Source organism: Abramis brama, assembly GCF_963993115.1.
Source record: "Abramis brama genome assembly, chromosome: 1".
In the NCBI taxonomy this organism is placed as follows: Eukaryota; Metazoa; Chordata; class Actinopteri; order Cypriniformes; family Leuciscidae; genus Abramis; species Abramis brama.
Window position 1 is genome coordinate 61238078 of NC_139963.1, and position 20456 is coordinate 61258533.

Below are 20456 nucleotides of genomic sequence, written 5' to 3' on the forward strand. Positions count from 1 at the left end.
AACATTATTCTGTTTATTCGTTAAAATAATGGAAGGTATCTAGAAAAGTAGTAAAGAACTGTAATTAAAAAAAAAAAAACATTTAAAAGCACAAAAGACATATAGTACAACATAAACAGAATAAACATACATATAGGCCTAGTAACCAACAATTACCCTCAGTCTGCTGACACCAATAAAATGAGCTTTAAGTGTCAATTTACAGGAGATCTGAAGACATCAGCATAATAAATAAGGTGAAAACAGGAACTATTGTCATGAAATAAAGAGTGTTTTCAGCAGATCTGTTAATATTGATGAGCCTCAGACTATCAACACTCATTCAACAAGCCATTCAGGATCATCAGCAGATCCTCTCACTTTATTCTGAGTGTTTGCTGTTAGAAACACATTATTTGAGTCAAGATACATGATAAAAGCCTGTAAAACTGCTCTAGTGAAAGACAAAACCGTTATCACACATGATCAATTTATCACATGGATCAGTGGTTCCCAACCTTTTTTTTACCTTTAAGTTCATAGTAATTGTTCTGACTTCATGAAGCCTCATGTGTGAATGAAACATCAAACTGACTAGAACAAACTATATGAAATGTATATATGATACTGGATATCAAGGGTGAAACTGTTAATAATGTAGACAGACAGCAGTCTCATTCAGTGTCAGTCATGTGTGGGTGAAATATAATTTATTAGGCATTTAAAAGCTATTTTGAGAAAATTAAAACATGGAAAGCTCAAAAAGCAATCATATCAGGATATTTCATGACTTTCAGATCTAAAATTATTCCTGATTCAAACAGAATCACCAGAAAAAAAAAAAAAGAAAAAAGAAAAAAAAAACAGACAATAACAATGAGGTGTTGATAAAAATTATAAAGTTTAATCAATCATTACATGATGCAATTACAAACATTAAGTAAAACTGAAGGAGAATGAGACAGATCTCTCTCTTTACTGACTTATAAGAGCCAAAGCATCTCAAGAGAAGAGAAGAAAAGTGTCCAGTTTCAAAGATACATGAAAAAGTATATCTTGCATTTCCATGGAAGAGTAGAAGTGGAAGAGAAACAATGTTTGTTCTGATGAAAAACAATGAAGAACGAGTTAAAGATTAATATCAGATTCATGTCTCTTTTAACCCATTTAAGCCCACCGGCAACTATAGTTGCAGCAGTGCATAGTTGTCATTTTCCTTTTGTAAGTATTTTTCTAGAGGTTGTCCATGTTTTATTTCTCAATGACATGCAAGCAAACAACCAAATAAAGGATTTCAAGAAAAAAAAAAAAGGTATTCACTTCCTCCCTGTCACATGAGGCTGTCAACTTCCTACCCCTACTTCCAGGAAGCATGGCGAAGGCAAACCCTCCCAAAGAAAGGTCATTTTAGTGTGAATCAAATGTTCTCCTCCTATTCATATTTTACATTGAGGGGGTGTATACAACATATTTGCCCACCGGCAACTATAGTTGCCACGCATTCAAATATGATTTTCAAGAAAGAAAAAAAAAAACCTGGGGAAAATAAATGCAGAACATGTTCACATAGGACACTATTAACAGGATTATATGCATGAAACCATTCAGAAAAATTTGGGCACAAATGGGTTAAAAGTGTTATTGCCTCTTCTTCAGCTCCTGAACTTTTGCCTTCAAAATGTTTTTTTTTTTCCAGTGTGATTTTTCTGGCACTCTTTCAGTTCATCTTCTGTAGTAAAGGACTTCAGCACTGAAACACACACCGCCGTGTCTTTTCTGCTGTAATATTACTAATGAATCTTCTCCTTTGTGTGAATCTTCAGGTGTTTCTTCAGGACTGATGCCCAATGAAACTGTTTACCACACTGATCAAAGTTAAATGGTCTTTCTTCATAAAGAGAAGCAGAAGTGATTTCAGAGCGAAATCCTGAGCCGCTTCTTCCCAGTGTGAACTCTCATGTGAACCTTCAGACTTGATTTACATTGAAGCGTTTTTTACACTGAGGGCAGGAGACCTGAAGCGGTGACAGATTTTTTGGCTTCTGTTTTTCCTTTCTTGTTCACGTCACGTTGTTTTCCATTTGAGTGAGTAACTGAAGATAACTGAAGGAACCTCTCTCCACATGGATCATGGTGATCCAGTTTCTCCACTGTGTGGATCTTCATGTGTCGCTTCAGGTGAGTTTTAAAAGAGAAAATCTCTCCACACTGATCACACCTGTGCGGCTTCTCTCTGCTGTGGATCCTCTCATGCTTTTTCAGACCTCTTGACTGATTGAATCTCTTGTCACAGTGTGAACACTTGTAAGGTTTTTCTCCAGTGTGAATAATCTGGTGCTGTTTTAAACTGCCCGCTGTAATAAAAGTCGACTCACACTCAAAGCACATGTACTCACTCACACCCGTGTGAATTTTCTGATGTACTTTTAAATATGGTAGCGATGAAAAACTCTTTCCACACACAGAACATGAATATGGCTTCTTCTTCGTATGAACTGTCAGGTGTGTCTTCAGGTTTGATGCACAGAGAAATGTTTTGCCACACTGATCACATGTGAACGGCTTCTCTCCGGTGTGGATCCTCATGTGAACATTAAGGGATGATGATTGTGAGAAACTCTTCCCGCACTGATCGCATGCGCAAGGCTTTTCTCCCGTGTGGATCCTCATGTGAGACTTAAGATGTTGTTTTTGTGTGAAGTCCATCCCGCATTGATCACATGTGAACGGCTTTTCTCTAGTGTGGATTCTCATGTGAATCTTAAGGTATGATGATTGTGTGAAACTCTTCCCACACTGATCACATGTGAAAGGCTTTTCTCCCGTGTGGATTCTCATGTGAATCTCAATGTGTTGTTTGCTTGTGAAACTCTTTTCACACTGATCACATGTGAACGGCTTCTCTCCAGTGTGGATTCTCATGTGAACATCAAGTCTTTGTTTGACTGTGAAACTCTTTCCACACTGAGTGCAGGTGAAAGATTTCTTGGCTCTTCTTTTCTTTAAAAATGTCTTTTTAGTCTTTGAGCGGCTCAAAGGTTTTTCTCCAGGTTTGACATGATGTTTCTCCTTCACTTCACTCAGTTCTTCACTCTCCTCCTCCACTTCACCCAGTTCTTCACTCTCCTCCTCCACTTCACCCAGTTCTTCACTCTCCTCCTTCACTTCTCTCAGTTCTTCACTCTCCTCCTTCACTTCACTCAGTTCTTCTTTCTCCTCCTTCACTTCACTCAGTTCTTCACTCTCCTCCTTCACTTCACTCAGTTCTTCTCTCTCCTCGCTCTCTTCCATCAGGTCTGAAGTGAAACAAAAATATTATTATTCATCAAAATAATACAAGAGAAAATAAATTAAGTGAAAGAACATTAAAGTAGACAACTGCTATAAAATATTACCATTTTGCTGTTTTTTTTAATTTTTTATTATTATTAATTAAATAAGTTAAATAAATAAAAAAATAAAAATAAAGTGAGTTTCCCTGTGTTCCAGTTCGAGTTTGGCAAACTCATTTCCCGCTCTGCTCTCTATCAAAGTCATTTTTTAAGGAAATATAATTAGAATAACGTCTATAATTTATGGAAAATACAACTTTAACAGTAACTATGAATCATATTTTGCTTAAAGGAGAACTCCGGTCAATTTTAACATTGAGCTCATTTTTTGTCAATTTGGAGTGCTGTCAGTACAGAGAACAACGACAAAAATTGGTGTTGCCTACACCGTGTTATCCTCTTTTTAAAAATTTGCACCCTGATAACTTCAAGTTTTAAACCTGCTTTTAGCCTCTTAACATCCTTGATGTGTCATTACAAGTGCACAGGTCATGTAAGTGATTCCTTCGGAGTGAGCGCGGGTGAATCTGACTGCAGTAGATGTGAAAGATATGAATAAAAATGATGTTATTTAAGCCAGCGCAAATACCTGTATTTACATCCTGTTTTCGATCGAAGTCCAAAGTAGTCGATTGTCGAGTTCACGCGCATAAGTTTAGTTACCTATGATCACGCGCGTGAACTCGACAATTGATTACTTTGGGCTTCGATCGAAAACAGGATGTACCGATGTGACGGCCTGCATACCTGTCTTTGTTATTCTTTGTTTCAGTAGGGCAGAGCTGCGATCCTGAGGGTGAATGGAGGACACCTGTGTTTGGAGTTTAATGTCCTGTTAAAAGCTTCCTACTTCCTGCCTTACAGAGAGAGAGAGTGGTTCTCTCCCCGGCGTGTCTTCTCCTTTATGTTTTTGTTATTTGCGGCATTTTGTGTTTAGTTTTGGTTCTGTTTGGTAAATAAATTGGTTATCTTTTATTTAAGTGTTTCTGTTTTACTTCTTTGTCATAAACTCCGAGCCGGGTTATGACAATATGGGGGCTCGTCCGGGAGAAGTGGAAAAACTGTTTGCTCATTTGCCGGTGGCACGTGCGGAGCAGTTGACAGAATTAATTCATCGGTTTTCCTGTTTATTTTCTGATTCGCCTACGTGCACTCATCTGATAGAACATGACATTGAGGTGGTCGATGGGAAACCAATAAAGCAGAGATTCTATCGGGTAAATACGGACAAACAAAAGCAAATGGAGGATCAGGTAAAATATATGTTGAAAATAACATTGCTGAACCTAGTTTTTCTAGCTGGGCTTCTCCCTGTATACTTGTTCCTAAGTCGGATGGTACTATGCGTTTCTGCACTGATTTTCGTAGAGTTAATTCTGTTACAAAGCCAGATTCGTTTCCCCTGCCGAGAATGGATGACTGCATCGATCAGGTGGGGGCTGCGAAGTTTGTCAGTAAGTTTGATCTCCTTAAAGGCTATTGGCAGGTGGCCTTGTCTAGACGTGCTTGTGAGATTGCTGCGTTTATTACTGCAAAGGGTTTATATTCGTATAAGGTGATGCCGTTTGGGCTTCGGAATTCACCTGCGACCTTTCAGCGTCTAATGAATCACGTTGTAGGTGACATGCAGGGTTGCGCTGTATATCTTGATGATGTTGTCATTTATTCAAACACTTGGGATAGTCATTTAGAATGCATGCAGGAATTGTTTACTCGTTTGGCGGAGGCAAAGCTCACGGTCAACCTTGCAAAGTGTGAGTTTGCGAGGGCGACCGTGACCTATCTTGGCCGAGTAGTTGGGCAGGGTCAGGTGCGTCCGGTGAATGCAAAAATTCAGGCGGTGGAACAGTTTCCAGTTCCAACAACTAAAAAAGAGTTGATGCGTTTTTTAGGCATGGTAGGTTATTATAGAGCATTCTGTAGAAACTTTTCTAGTGTTGTGGCACCTCTCACTGATTTGTTGAGGGAAAAGGTCAAATTTTTTTGGTCTCCTGTTTGTCAAAGTGCCTTCCAACATGTTAAAACGCTTCTATGTACCGCTCCGGTGTTAGCGGCGCCGTGTTTGGACAGATCATTCAAATTGTATGTGGATGCGAGCCAGGTAGGGGCTGGGGCGGTCCTCATGCAGGAGGATGACTGTGGCAATCGAGAGGCCAGTTTGTGACGGTTCAATGAGTCCTTGTGCAGTGAGTGCTTGTGTGTTTGTCCCGAGTTGCAGGTTGATTGCTGGAGGGCGTGGCTTTACACCTGAACTAGATTAGGGTACTTTAAAAGACGCACTCTGTCAAACAGAGAGGGAGACGATGGCTCGCTGTTGTTGTTGCGGCTCTGGAGGCTTCCAGAGAGCTGACGGGACGTGTGGGCTATGGGAGAGCACAACCGCTTCGGAGATCTGATGTGATACACTTTCCCCTGATGACGATATTTTGATTTGGACTTCTCGTTATGTTTGGTTGAACTGATATCACTTGAGCTTACTATGTACAGTTACATGCTGACACGCTGACTAACACTTATACTGATCTCCTGACATTTCATGTTTGTTACTTAAATAAATAAATATTTAAATAAATCTTATTGTTTACGCAGCGGTGTTGTGGCGTCTCCCTTATTTTGTTGCGATCTTTGAGAAGAATCGTAACAAATGGGGGCTCGTCCTAAAAGAGTAATTAGTTAACAAATGAGAGTTTGTTTGATTGAAAATGTAGGTATAGCTCATTTGGTAGACTGGTGCTCTGTTGGATGTTAATGTGAAAGTTAATCTTGTTTATTCGCATTATTTTTGAGATGTACGTAAATCTTTGATTAGATTATGTTGGAAATGTCCCGTGAGTTCGAAGGTAGTCATTTAAGGTAAGTGCATGTTATTAAGGTACGGATGAAACTAGGGATGTCCCGATCCGATCACGTGATCGGAAATCGGGCCCGATCGCGTGTTTTCAGACTCGATCGGAATCGGACGTTACCTCCCGATCAGGACTCGGATATATATGTATTTATATTCTCATTATTTTTTAACACCTCTATTATGCGGTGACACAGAGTTACGGCGGTTTCACACTGCACGCGTTATTAGAGTGTAAGCAGCGCAGGAGCAGTGCATATGGTGAGCAGGAGCAGGACACGCGCGTTTTGCTTTCATACTGGCAGCGTTTGTCACGCGCGGCTGAACCGCGGGTTGTGTACAGACAGAGTCTATAATGGATAAGTTGGCATTGCTTTTTTTCGTTTTCAAATACATTTAAGAGAAAAGACTTGTCAAGAAGCTTATTTTATTAATAATTTCATTTATATAACTTTTGGTTCATCTTTGTTTTTATTGTTATGGCAACAAGTTTGTTTTTGGACATTTGTTTTCTTTTTAAATTGCTGTTGGTCATTTGATTGACTGTTTAAAACACAATAGATATCATCAATGCACTTTTTGGATAAAACTGCGGTGTATTTTGGCCATGATCAATGCATTGTCACTTTAATTCAGCGTAAGCGGCACAGCAAAAATAGACTCGGCGCCGAAACGATCACGGCACTCCTGCTCTGCTCTGCTCCTGCTACGCACTGCCGCGCCACCTCTGCGTGCGGTGTGAATGCTCTAAAGCCTGGTTTAATCTGTTAACATGGGCGGCGAAAAAAATACGCGCTGCACGCTCTGCTAACAGTGCAGTGTGAAACCGGCGTAAGAGTTAGGAGGGCAGTTCCTAAAAGCACATTACTGGCTTTGCAAACACTGTGGCACTTTTATTTTTTATTTGTTTACATGCCTACCGGATATTTTAAGTTGAGGTGCTATTTGTTTATATATTAGACTTTTTTTTAATATTTACTGTTGCACTAAAGTCCAAAAGTGAAGAATTTATTACTTGATTGTTCAAGCTACCTCACAGAAGTGCTCTGTTTGTTAAAAGAGTTGTTGAATGTTAAAATAAGGTGAATTAAATAAAAAATAAGGAACATCCTGGATCTGTTTTTTTCACTCTTCTTTATTCTTTTTTTTTTTTGCATTATAGAAGTATCGGATCGGGACTCGGTATCGGCAGATACTTAAAATCAAATGACTCGGACTCGGACTCGAGGGCAAAAAAACCTGATCGGGACATCCCTAGATGAAACCTTATTCAATTTTCCCCAGTAGGTATTAGCAACGCTTTGCGTTGATTTGTTATTTTGCCTTTTTTATTTTTGTGCAGGCTTTTGGGTGAAGCACACCGCCGTGGCTACGGATTGGGCTGTATTGCTCAGTTTCGAAACCAGCGGTATTTGGTGTTTAAAGTCGCTTTACTCTTGGAAGCTGCATGAAGATTAGGCATAGAATAGGTTAGTGGGTTGTTAGGTAGGGTAGAAGGGGAGAAGTTGAATGAGTGTTTTTGTCCGTTGCTTATTAGGTTTTTAAAAATGCACTTACTTTAAGTCGAGAGTGTAATTAAGTTTAAAGGTTAAAATGACGTCCGTTGAAGAATTTGTTAAAGCTCCGTCGGAGGACGTGTTAAATTCGTTTGTGAAGCAACAATTGTGGGAACTTGTAGAGCATTTTAAAATTGGTGATGTGGATAAAAAAATAAAGAAGAACGAACTTCGTTCTATTGTGAGAGATAATCTTTTGATCATTCCCGCAAAGAAAAAACATGACGTTGAAAGAAAAGCTTCGTTGGATTATTCGAACAGAAAAAAGAGATTTTGCATATGCAACAGATTCACGATAGAGATTTGGTCATGGAAACTAAACGGTATGAGTTGGAGGTTGAAAAATTAAGAACAGATAATTTACTCAAACAACGCGAAATTGAATTTGCACAGAAAAGATTTGAGTCTGAAAAATCAGAACGGGAGTTTGAGCTACAGGCGGAACGTTTGCAATTGATTAAGGAGGGTATATTATCCCCAGAGGGTGGTGAAAAGTTACATTTGTCTGGCAGTTTTGACTTTGTCGGTAATTTAAGACTGCTCCCTAGATTCAACGAACATGACCCTGATGTTTTTTTCTCTTTATTTGAGACCATAGCGGAAGAGGGGAAATGGCCAAGTGCGGTCCGAGTTATTATGCTTCAAACTGTCATTACAGGAAAGGCACAGGAGGCATACGCAGCACTTACGATGGAGGACAGAAGAAACTATGATAAGGTAAAAGTGACTATCCTAAAAGCGTATGAGTTAGTTCCTGAGGCATACCGCCAGCGTTTTAGGAATTGGAGAAAAGGTGACCGCCAAACACATTCTGAGGTGGTAAGAGAACTTGTTTCACATTTTGATCGTTGGTGTATTGCTTCCGATGTTGATAATTTTGAGAAGTTGCGTAACTTGGTTATTTTAGAACAATTTAAGAACATTGTACCTGACTTTATTGCTACATATATAAACGAGAAGAAGCCAAATAACGCGAGTGAAGCTGCAATCTTGGCAGATGATTACATATTGACGCATAAAAATGTGTACCAAGAGGATCGACCAGGGCGTCAGTATGGTAACTTTAGTGAAAATAGGGTGGCATCAAAGCGATTTGAACAAACTTATGTTTCAAATTTTGAGAAAAAGGGTCGTGAGAGGAGTGACCGAGATTTAGTATGCAATTACTATTTCAATGTTGGTCATTGGAAAAATAAGTGTCCTATTTTGGCCTCAAAGTTGAAATTTAGTCCAAAGAATAAGACAAATGCAAATGTTAGTCCTGTATTGTTGACGGAGACTACAGGAATTAATGATTTAGCGGGTTGTGCTTTTATGGAAGTAGGGAATGCAGTGTCTGAATCAAAGAGTGACAGCACAAAGCCCTTTGCACCATTCATTACGGAGGGATCTGTTTCTTTGATTAATTCTGATAAAAAAGTTCCAGTTAAGATTTTGAGAGATACCGGAGCTTCAGAATCCTTTATTCTTGAATCAGTCTTGCCTTTTTCTGATGCATCAAGTGAAGGGAAGAATGTTTTAATCAGGGGAATTGGATTACAAACTCTTTCTGTCCCTTTACACAGGATAAACTTGACTTCGGAGTTGGTCTGTGGAGAGGTAACCCTGGGAGTGCGTCCATCATTGCCAGTGGAGGGTGTCATGATAATACTGGGGAATAATTTAGCTGGAGATAGGGTATGGCGAGAGGTAATTCCACCACCTATGGTAGTGTCCACCCCATTGATTGAAGAGTCTGATGTTCTAATGCGAGAATTCCCTGAGGTATTTGTAACGTGTGCAGTAACTCGTTCAAGGAGTCGTGAGGCATCTTGTGATGATAAAGAAGTGTTTAACTGTGTTGTGCCTGGTTTGTCTACTCTTTTTCCTATTACTCATAGGGAGTTGATGACTGCACAACAGAATGATCCTGGGTTACAACAACTGTTTGAGAAGGTTATTTCATCACAGGAGGTAAGAAGTGCTGCCAGTGGATATTTTATCCAGGATGAGATACTCTTAAGGAAATTTATTCCCTGTAAGAAAGGTTTGATGGAGGAATCTGTAATTCAAGTAGTGGTGCCAAAACAATTTCGAGAGGTGGTAATGCGAACTTCACATGGTGAAGTTGCGGGTCATTTCGGAGTAAATAAAACCTATAACAGAGTTTTGAGACAGTTTTATTGGCCATGTTTGAAAAAGGATATTTCGGCCTTTATTAAAACGTGCCATACCTGTCAGTTAACAGGGAAACCGAATCAATCTTTGAGACCAGTGCCTCTGTGTCCGATTGCGGTTACAAGTAAACCCTTTGAACATCTAATAATTGACTGCGTGGGTCCATTACCTAAATCTAAATCAGGTAATGTATATTTGCTGACTGTGATGTGTCAGGCAACTCGATACCCGGCAGCTTATCCGATCAGAAGAATTACTACTAAGGCAGTTGTGAAAGCTTTAACCCAATTCATCTCTATTTTTGGGATACCAAAGATTATTCAGAGCGATAAAGGGTCTAATTTCACTTCACGTATGTTTGCTGAGATTTTGAGAGTGATTAAGGTCAAGCACAATCAATCAAGCCCATATCACGCCCAAAGTCAAGGTACGCTCGAACGGTTTCACCAAACATTGAAAGCGTTATTACGTGCTTACTGTGTGGAATTGAACCGCGACTGGGAGGAGGGGTTACCCTGGTTGTTACTCGCTGCTAGAGAGGTACAACAAGAGAGTTTGGGTTTTAGCCCGAATGATCTTGTGTTTGGTCACAGTGTACGTGGTCCTCTTTCTGTTTTGAGGGAGGGATTGGGTGAAAAGGATCCTCCTCAAAATTTGTTGGAATATGTAGATGGTTTCCGTAGACGTTTATTTTTAGCTGGAATGAGTGCTCAGAAAAACCTTGTTGGAGCACAAGATAAAATGAAGAAACACTTTGACAAACATACTGAATGCCGTGTTTTTATACCGGGTGATCAAGTGTTGGTTTTATTACCTTCATCTGGCTCTCCTTTTTGTGCACGATTTACTGGTCCATATACTGTTCTTCGAAAAATGACTGACCAAAATTATCAAATTGCAACTCCAAATCGGCGAAAGACTAAACAGTGTTTTCACGTGAATTTACTTAAGCCTTATCATTCTCGTAACTCTGACACTCAACTGGTTAAGCCAGTGGTTACTGTTGCTGTTGTTCCTTTGGATAATTCTCAACCTTTTTCTGTAGAAGGAGGGGAGGATGTGATTGTACCTGGAGACTGTGTGTTGCTTCCACGGTTAAAGAATTCAGAGACCCTTCAGAATCTGGAGGTTTTGTTTTGTCATTTGTCAGAGTTAAAAAGGTCAGAATTGATAGAGTTGTTGTTTGATTTTCCTAGTTTGTTTGCAGATGTGCCCACCCGTACGCATCTGATCCAGCATGATGTGGATGTGGGAGATGCGCGACCTATTCGTCAGCGTTTTTACAGGGTTCCTATCAATAAGCGGAATGTGCTGGAGTCAGAGGTTCAGTATATGCTTAAGAATGAGATCGCTGTTCCTTCATGCTCCAGTTGGGCTTCACCATGCTTGTTGGTAAAAAAGCCAGATTCTACTTATAGATTTTGCACTGATTACCGCAAGTTAAACGCTATTACTAAACCTGACGCTTTTCCACTTCCTCGAATGGATGATTGTGTGGATCAGGTGGGTTCTGCTAAGTTTGTAAGCAAACTAGACCTTCTAAAGGGATATTGGCAAGTGCCTTTAACTCCCAGAGCTCAAGAGATAACTTCATTCATTACACCATCAGGGTTATATTCTTACTCTGTTATGAGTTTCGGTTTGAGAAATTAGGGCTGTACTGTCCTAGTCGATTAGTCGATTAGTTGGTCGATACGTTCTGGTTCGACCAAAATTCTGATTGGTCGATTTTCTGCCGCGTTTATTTCATCAGTTTTGCCGCGCTGAGGCGCGCTCATTTCATCAGGTGGAAAGCACTAACTGCTAATGGGGGTGTTTTCAGAGTACCCTTGTTTCACTGTAACAGTCTGTCTTCAAAACACCCCCCTTGTTTTCACCTTTTTTGGATTAGTTCAACCCAAGAGAGAGCGTCGAGCGTAGAAGGTTTGATGCTGAATATTATTTATTTAATTGTGAGAGCGTTTAATAGTCAGTCCTCTTCTAACATGTCAACAACAAAGAAATCGACAGTGTGGCAGCATTTTGTTAAAATTGATAACAGGAAAAAGGTCGAATGCAAAGTTTGCAAGCAACAGTTTTCCACAGCTCGACGACAAACATGACATATCATCTAAAAGTGGTAAGCTCACTTGTCTGCGTTAGCTTGCCCTGTCTGTTTTGAGTAGGCTATGAACATATCAGAATTTGCATATTTCAATGTTTTAGTGTGATAACCTAACTTTTTTATTTTTTATTTGGAGCCTAATGCGCAATTGCGCTGTGCTGTTGGTTGTGTTAGTTTTGAGCCTAGGATGCTTTATTTTTCAGTTATGCACTTTATTTCGTTTCTGCTCTTGATCTGGTTTGTTTAATAAATATTATTTTTTTATTAAAGTGGACGTGCCTTTTGTGTTTATTAAGAGTAAAAGCTTTAAGTTAATAGTCTATTCGTGTCTCAGCTGCGAAGCTGAGCTCATGTTCAGCCTCGCTCGGTGCGAGGACATGCACGGTGAAATGATAGTGTCTGACAGTTATAACTTATTATTATAACATATGACAAAAATAATTGTCTAAATTATGTTGCATATTTCTCAACAGTTCTTGTGATGATATCACTAGTTGACAACATAGTACTATTTTCGGAAATCATAAGCTATGATATTGCGCGCAGGTGCACGTGATGCAACGCTGTCAGAGCTGACAGACTCGAGTGTCAGACTCATTTCAGTGCAAAATAATTAGGTCAAAAACGATTTAATATACTGCAAATAGCCTACTAGTTGTTTATGTTTATTTATAATTCATTTAGGCGGACAACAAGGCTACCAAGTACTGCGCACAGTGCGCATCTAATTAATTTAACGTTTTATTTCTAACGTCATTTTTAGTCGATTTTAGTCGATTTTTAGTCGAAAATTTCAGGACTTCAGTCGACCAAGATTTTCTTTGGTTATTTTCTTTGAGTACAGCCCTATGAGAAATGCACCCGCAACCTTCCAGAGATTGATGAATAAAGTGGTATTCGGCCTGGAGGGTTGTGCGGTGTATTTGGATGATGTTATTGTATTTAGTGATACATGGGAACAACATCTGGTACATATTCGTGCGCTTCTGCTGCGTTTGGCTGAGGCATGTCTTACAGTTAACTTGGCAAAGTGTGAGTTTGCCAAGGGTACTGTCAGATATTTGGGAAAAGAAGTTGGACAGGGCGAGGTGTGTCCTGTTCAAGCCAAAGTTGCAGCTATTCAACAGTTTCCTCCTCCATCAACAAAGGAGGAGCTGATGCGCTTTTTAGGGATGGTTGGGTATTACCGGGGGTTTTGCCCAAACTTTTCAACTGTTGTTTCTCCGCTCACTGATCTGCTTAAAGGGATACTCCACCGTCTTTTCATATTAAACTATGTTATTCCCTTAACTAAGACGAGTTGATACATACCTCTCTCGTCTCAGTGCGTGCACTCAATCGCTCTGGCGCGCGGCGAAACTTTGTTCACTCAGTTCATTCAATATGGGCCAAGCAGAGAAGCTACCAAACACCTCCACGTTTTCCCTATTTAAACACAGTTACTCGCGTAGTGTAACTCGACCTAGGACGGTGACACAAAACAAAACGTTGCGCTTTTCTAAGCGTGTAAAATGGATAACTATATTGTATGGCGGAATACCATAGCAAGTGCTTATGAGCACTTCGACTTGGCGGAGTAATATCTGTCAAACAGAGAGGGAGACGATGGCTCGCTGTTGTTGTTGCGGCTCTGGAGGCTTCCAGAGAGCTGACGGGACGTGTGGGCTATGGGAGAGCACAACCGCTTCGGAGATCTGATGTGATATACTTTCCCCTGATGACGATATTTTGATTTGGACTTCTCGTTATGTTTGGTTGAACTGATATCACTTGAGCTTACTACGTACAGTTACATGCTGACACGCTGACTAACACTTATACTGATCTCCTGACATTTCATGTTTGTTACTTTATTTTAAAAAATCTTATTGTTTACGCAGCGGTGTTGTGGCGTCTCCCTTATTTTGTTGCGATCTTTGAGAAGAATCGTAACAGGTTAGTTTCTTTTCGAAGAAATTTAATCGTTACCAGGGGAATTATTCTGTGATCGAAAAGGAGACGCTTGCTTTGATTATGGCTTTAAAACATTTTGATGTTTATGTTAGTGGCAGTGCTCCTGTGGTGGTCTTTACCGATCATAATCCTTTGACCTTCTTAAATTCCTTGCAGTGTCCAAACCAAAGATTGATTCGATGGTCATTGTTTTTGCAGTCCTATTGTTTGGACGTTCGTTATGTGAAAGGAGTTGATAATGTAATTGCGGATGCGCTGTCCAGAGCGCCGCTAGGGTAATTGTTTTTTTGTTCCTACAGTTGTCTGCCTCTTCTGGATTCTTAAAATTGCTTTCTAGGTACATCGATTACTGAACCAGAAGTAGGAATGAAAGATGCTGAGGAATGGAACAGTAATGGCTAGATTAAGTATTTATTCATTTATTTTTGAATGTTGGTTGGGGTAATTGTTTGGGCTTAAGTTGGAGTAATTGTTGTTGTCGGGTTACCTTTTGGGAACCCCTTTCTTATGGGGGGAGTGTGACGGCCTGCATACCTGTCTTTGTTATTCTTTGTTTCAGTAGGGCGGAGCTGCGATCCTGAGGGTGAATGGAGGACACCTGTGTTTGGAGTTTAACGTCCTGTTAAAAGCTTCCTACTTCCTGCCTTACAGAGAGAGAGAGTGGTTCTCTCCCCGGCGTGTCTTCTCCTTTATGTTTTTGTTATTGCCGGCATTTTATGTTTAGTTTTGGTTCTGTTTGGTAAATAAATTGGTTATCTTTTATTTAAGTGTTTCTGTTTTACTTCTTTGTCATAAACTCCGAGCCGGGTTATGACACCGGTAAATACAAGTATGAGCGCTGGCTGAATAAACATACTTTTTATTCATATCTTTCACATCTACTGCAGTCAGATTCACCCGTGTTCACTCTGAAGGAATCACTCACATGACCTGTGCACTTGTAATGACACATCAAGGATGTTAAGAGGCTGAAAGCAGGTTTAAAACTTGCCCTATTGAAGTCAACAGGGTGCAAATTTTAAAAAGAGGATAACACGGTGTAGGCAACACCGATTTTTGTCGTTGTTCTCTGTATTGACAGCACTCCAAATTGACAAAAAAATTAGCTCAATGTTAAAATTGACCGGAGTTCTCCTTTAAGTTATGCTCACAACCCTGTCAGCCATTCTGGAAAGTTAATTTGCTTGATAAAATTTACTGTTTATTGCAACAACAAAAAAAAGATTGCTAAAAAGTTTAAAATGCTAAAATGTTGAAACTATACTGAGAAATATCCAACATTTGGGTAATACATTTGGTTTTTGAAATTCACAATTCATAAAACATTTGGTATATTCCAACATAGTTGCAAAAAAAAAAAGTGAACCAGAGCTAAAATTATACTTATAGACAGTATATATACTATATAGTTTGACCTCATGTTGACAATCAATATGAAAGTTTCTCAAACCTCCCACTACTGAACATTTGTTGAAAATTCAGTTCCTATTTGATTGTTGAACTGTTTATCTAAAAGCGATGAAGTGCTTGAATGTTTCTAACATGAATGTTCTTCAGCATCATGAATGAATGAAGAATAAACACCAACCTCTTTGTTCTTCAGGATCTTCAGTGTGTTTCATTCTGCAGGGTTCTGGATCACTCATGTTCTCACTGTCCTCTTTAATAAACTCAGTCTTTGCAGATTTCAGCTCTTCCTGATGCTCTGATGCTCGTCTTCACTTTGTAGAATGATGGGAATTTACAGCATTTATTGGGGAATTGCTGTGGGAAGAGCTTCACTGATGATGGAATTGTTGTGGGCGGAGCTTCATTGTCCATGTGACTGCTGTGGGCAAAAAAAAAAAAATAGGCTTGTTTGAGATAAGCAAAATCTGCACAGAACCGATCACCGGTGATCAGTGCGAGATGCATGCCGGTTAGAAATGTGTCCGAGTGCGGTCCGCCTTGCTCTGATGTCATGCTGACGTATGTTAAAAGTCTCTCGCGAGCGCAAGGCGCACGTGTCAGATTCTGCAGTCGAGCACAGTTGCTCTCCACTGACTGCGCTGATCAAAAGCATGGGAAACGACTTGCTGAAGACACAGCTTAATGCTCATTGGTTTAAACAACCGTGATGTATTGTTCTCTTTTAAAATGTTTGACTTTAAAACTCTGATCTCATGTTTTATGTGTATATGGTATGTGTGAATATTCCCAAACTAGTGCGATCTCTATGGGTTATGCAATTTAATTTTTATAAAAAAATAAAAACACATATGTCTGTATTAAAGAAAAAAATATTGATAAACATGTATTTGGAATGGAATTAAATAACAAGTACTATGGGTGTCTTGTTCATTTTATTTATTTTCATATAAAAGCAACAGAACTTAAATTACATCCAGTTTACATTTCAGGCGAGGCAAGGCGCATCTCAAACAAGTTTATTTTTATAGGGTCAAAGACCAGATGTCAAATGTTAGTGTCTGCATCAAATAAAATTTAAAAGTGATTTTAAATACATAGAAAAACACATTCAATGCAAGTAAACTGTCCAATTTAATGTTTAAAATATATTTTGTAAACAATTCAAAACATAGGTTAAATAATGTTAGCGTAACAGATATACTTGTGTAAAAATTAAGCAACATATTTATTTTGCCCTGTGTTTATATAACATGTACCATGTATCAAAAAGATTAAGAGTTCACTCTAAAATAATTTAAATGATTAAAAACGTCTAGCTGACAAATGGGTAAAACCTAGTGTTTTGAAGGATAGTTGGAAAGTATAAAGATTTCAAATGACAATGAGTATTTTTGGGTCTGCATGATCCTTAAATACAATGTTTGAATATGTCATCAAATGATTTTTTGTTCTAAATATGCCTAAATATATATATATTGTTTTATTTTATTTTTTGCTGTATACTCTTTTTGTCTTTTATCCATATGCTAACCCTTGTGAAAAAGAAGTGTGCTTAATTGTATTGAAAGTGCACTTTTTGTGTGCTTAAAATAATAAAAGTATACTTTTTGAAAAGTGCACTTGCAGATAATATAATAAAATCAAAATTAAAGACCACTTATGTGTACTTAAAGGGAATACACTTTAATGACCATATTTATTAACACACTTAAGTGCACTTTTTACAAATGCACTTTGTAATAATATCTAATTAAGTTTAACTTAAAGTAAGTACACTTTCATCACAATATTTATAAACACACTTAAGTGTATTTTTAAAAATGCACTTTGTAATAATGTCTAATTAAGCTTACCTTAAAGAAAGTACACTTTCATCACAATATTTATAAACACACTTAAGTACAATTTTTACAAATGCACTTTGTAATAATATCTAATTAAGTTTAATTTAAAGTAAATACACTTCCATCAAAATATTTCTTAACACACTTATATACACTTTTTAAAAATGCACTTTGTAATAATGACTGATTAAGTTTTACTTAAAGAAAGTACACTTTTATCATAATGTTTATAAACACACTTAAGTGCACTTTTTACAAATGCACTTTGTAATAATATCTAATTAAGTTTAACTTAAAGTAAGTACTCTTTCATCATAATATTTATAAACACACTTAAGTGCATTTTTTAAAAATGCACTTTGTAATAATGTCTAATTAAGCTTAACTTAAAGAAAGTACACTTTCATCAAAAAATGCACTTTGTAATGTCTACTAAGTTTTACTTAAACATACATTTTAAATAATTATGATTTATAGTGTTTTAAATTTATTAAATTTTCTTTCTTCTGCTGAACAGAAAGAAAGATATTTAGAAGAATGTCAGTAACCAGACAGATTTTGGTACCATTGACTTCCATAGTAGGAAATAAAATCAATGGTACCAAAAACTGTCTGGCTACTAACATTCTTCTAAATATCTTTCTTTCTGTTCAGCAGAAGAAAGAAATTCATACAGATTTGAAACAACATGAGAGTGAGTATATGATGACAGAATTTTCATTTTAAAGAAACTGTAAACGACCATACAACTTATGTACAATTATGTACTTATACAATATTATTTATGTATCCAACTGTGAAACTGTAGAAATGTACAACATTTACAATAACTAAATATGAAATTGGAAAATTACAGATTGACAGTAATGCAAGGATAATCAACCCTTTCATGCATGAATTATGATAACCTCAGTCAGGATTTTTTTCCTATGTGTTTTTATTGCTCTTAGGGCATGAAAAACAAGAATTGATTTTTATTTTATTTTTTTACAAATTTTTCAAAGAGATCTTCAGATGTCCACTTGAGTGGACAGCATGCGGTTGGTTTAAACTGAAGATACTGTATTAAATATAAGACAATAATCAAACAGATAAAGTATGTGAATTTAACAAACTAATCAATGCAATTATATCAAATAATGTGAAAACTATAAAATATATACAAAAAATATAAATGCAAAATATTGCAATGGCTTCATACAACTTCATACAAGTTGCACTTCGCGTATCTTTGATATCAGAACATGAGGACGTGATTCCATCAGAATTTTCTACAGCCTGTCAAGCTACAACTGTGGAAACCACTCAGATGCTCCTCCAGTGCAGAGTATGGAGATTTACCCTTATTAGCTGATCATTCTGATTATGTTCAAGATGGACATGCACATTTCTATCATAGCCCTCCTCTGAGAAAACCTAGCGATACGTTTTTTCAATCTCATCTGAAATGATCAGTGTTGGATGTAATGCATTACAAGTAACATGCATAACGCATTCAGATTACTTTTTTGATGTTACAAGTAAAGTAATGTGTTACAAGTAACATGCATTACCTAATCAGATTACTTTTTGATCTAAAAAGTAATTAACTACAAGTAATGTGCATTACCTAATCAGATTACTTTTTGATGTAACGAGTAAAGAAACGCATTAAAAGTAACATGCATTACGTAATCAGATTACTTTTTGATGTTATGGAAGGAAACGCATTACAAGTAACATGCATTATGTAATCAGATTACTTTTTGATGTTATGAGTAAAAAAACGCATTACAATAACATGCATTATAAAATCAGATTACTTTTTGATCTAACAAGTAATGCATTACAAGTGTCATACATTATGTAATCACATGACTTTTTTTTAATTTTCATGTCAATGAAAATTACATTCTAATAATACAAATACATTTATTTACAGTAGAAAAAGTCAATGCATATTAAGTTTTTAAGTTTTAAATTTCAAAAACAATATTCACATTATAATTATGAATTGTAGCTGAAATATAGCCATTGCATGCATGACGTCCACTACAGTGGACATGTGATTAATCAGAGTTTTCTCTCAATCTAAAATCAAAACTTGGAAAATTTTACTGTGATATGACTCATTAGATATTGCTTTATGCTGCAATAATTTTTTTTACCTACAAGAGTCTCCTAGGATAGAAGGAATGGGTGGATATTCTGGAGCAACTTGGCATGTCTGACTGACCCTTGGCCATCTTGGTTTGGAGGGGGAAAAAATCGAAACACAACGGCTTGCCACTTGGTTGGTATTTATAGGATGATGCACCAGGGTCCAATGAAGATATTGATGTGCAACTTTGCCATAAAAACCCGTGCAAATTCAAGAAAATGCTTTTTTAATAGCTGTCCGTGTCCACTCTAGTGACCACTATGCGTAATAGGGTTAAACTAAGAAAATATACATCTTAATATCAAATAACCTTCGCAAATGTATCACACAATAAATGTAACACTGTGTACTTACAGACATCGCGTCTAACAGATGAAAAGAAAGGTAATGCTTAGAGATGTGTCACACAGCTACCACATTTTGCTGAACTATTGCAGTACTACTAGTACTTCCTGCTTGCTGAACTAAGAGGTCGTCAGTGACTGCTTTTCAAAATTAAAGTCCTCACTAGAATACACATTTACACAATGATAAATCCACTGAAAAATCTAAATAAATTCAGTCCTGCACATGGTATTTTATTTAAAGTTTATTTTCACATTCTGCTGCACTTTACTTCACTGTGTATATTGCAAAATTACTGTAAACATTAATGGCACCTTACATATGATTTGTTTTAATCATTCCTCTGTGATAGGTCTTGTTTATTTTTTTGTGTATTATATATTATGAAACATTAATGCCAATAAAGTAGTTTGAAGTTAAACCGAGAGTACATTGCCGCAACTTTTTTTAAAACAAAGTAAATGTGTAATTATAATTATAAAAGAGATATGTACACATACAGATTATCACATTATATATACAGAGTGCTGGTCAGAATTATTTGCCCCCTTTTATTAAATACATTTTGCAACCTCCTATTTTCAGAGATAACAGCTCTGAGTCTTCTCCTATAATGCCTGATGAGTTTGAAGAACACCTGACGAGAGATCAGAGACCATTCCTCCATACAGGATCTCTCCAGATCCTTCAAATTCCCGGATCCATGTTGGCGCTTCTTCTCTTCAGTTCAGCCCTCTCCTCTTCTATAGGGTTCAGGTCAGGGACTGGGATGGTCATTGCAGATGCTTGGT

General features: G+C 37.6%; 1 protein-coding gene across 2 annotated transcripts; it reads right to left on the minus strand.

The window, feature by feature from the left end:
* Nucleotides 1-861: 861 nt before the first annotated feature.
* LOC311078043 (uncharacterized protein) lies at nucleotides 862-19792 on the minus strand. Of its 2 annotated transcripts, none has more exons than XM_084106696.1 (3): nucleotides 19675-19792; nucleotides 15515-15754; nucleotides 862-3275 (listed from the first exon to the last, which is right to left on the minus strand). In XM_084106696.1, exons 2-3 carry the CDS (start codon nucleotides 15570-15572, stop codon nucleotides 1975-1977), a joined length of 1359 nt encoding a protein of 452 aa, XP_083962822.1. In that variant the 5' UTR covers nucleotides 15573-15754; nucleotides 19675-19792; the 3' UTR covers nucleotides 862-1974. The 2 variants fall into 2 exon arrangements, with proteins under 2 accessions (XP_083962822.1, XP_083962823.1); XM_084106697.1 differs by having other exon boundaries at nucleotides 19328-19767.
* Nucleotides 19793-20456: the final 664 nt, after the last annotated feature.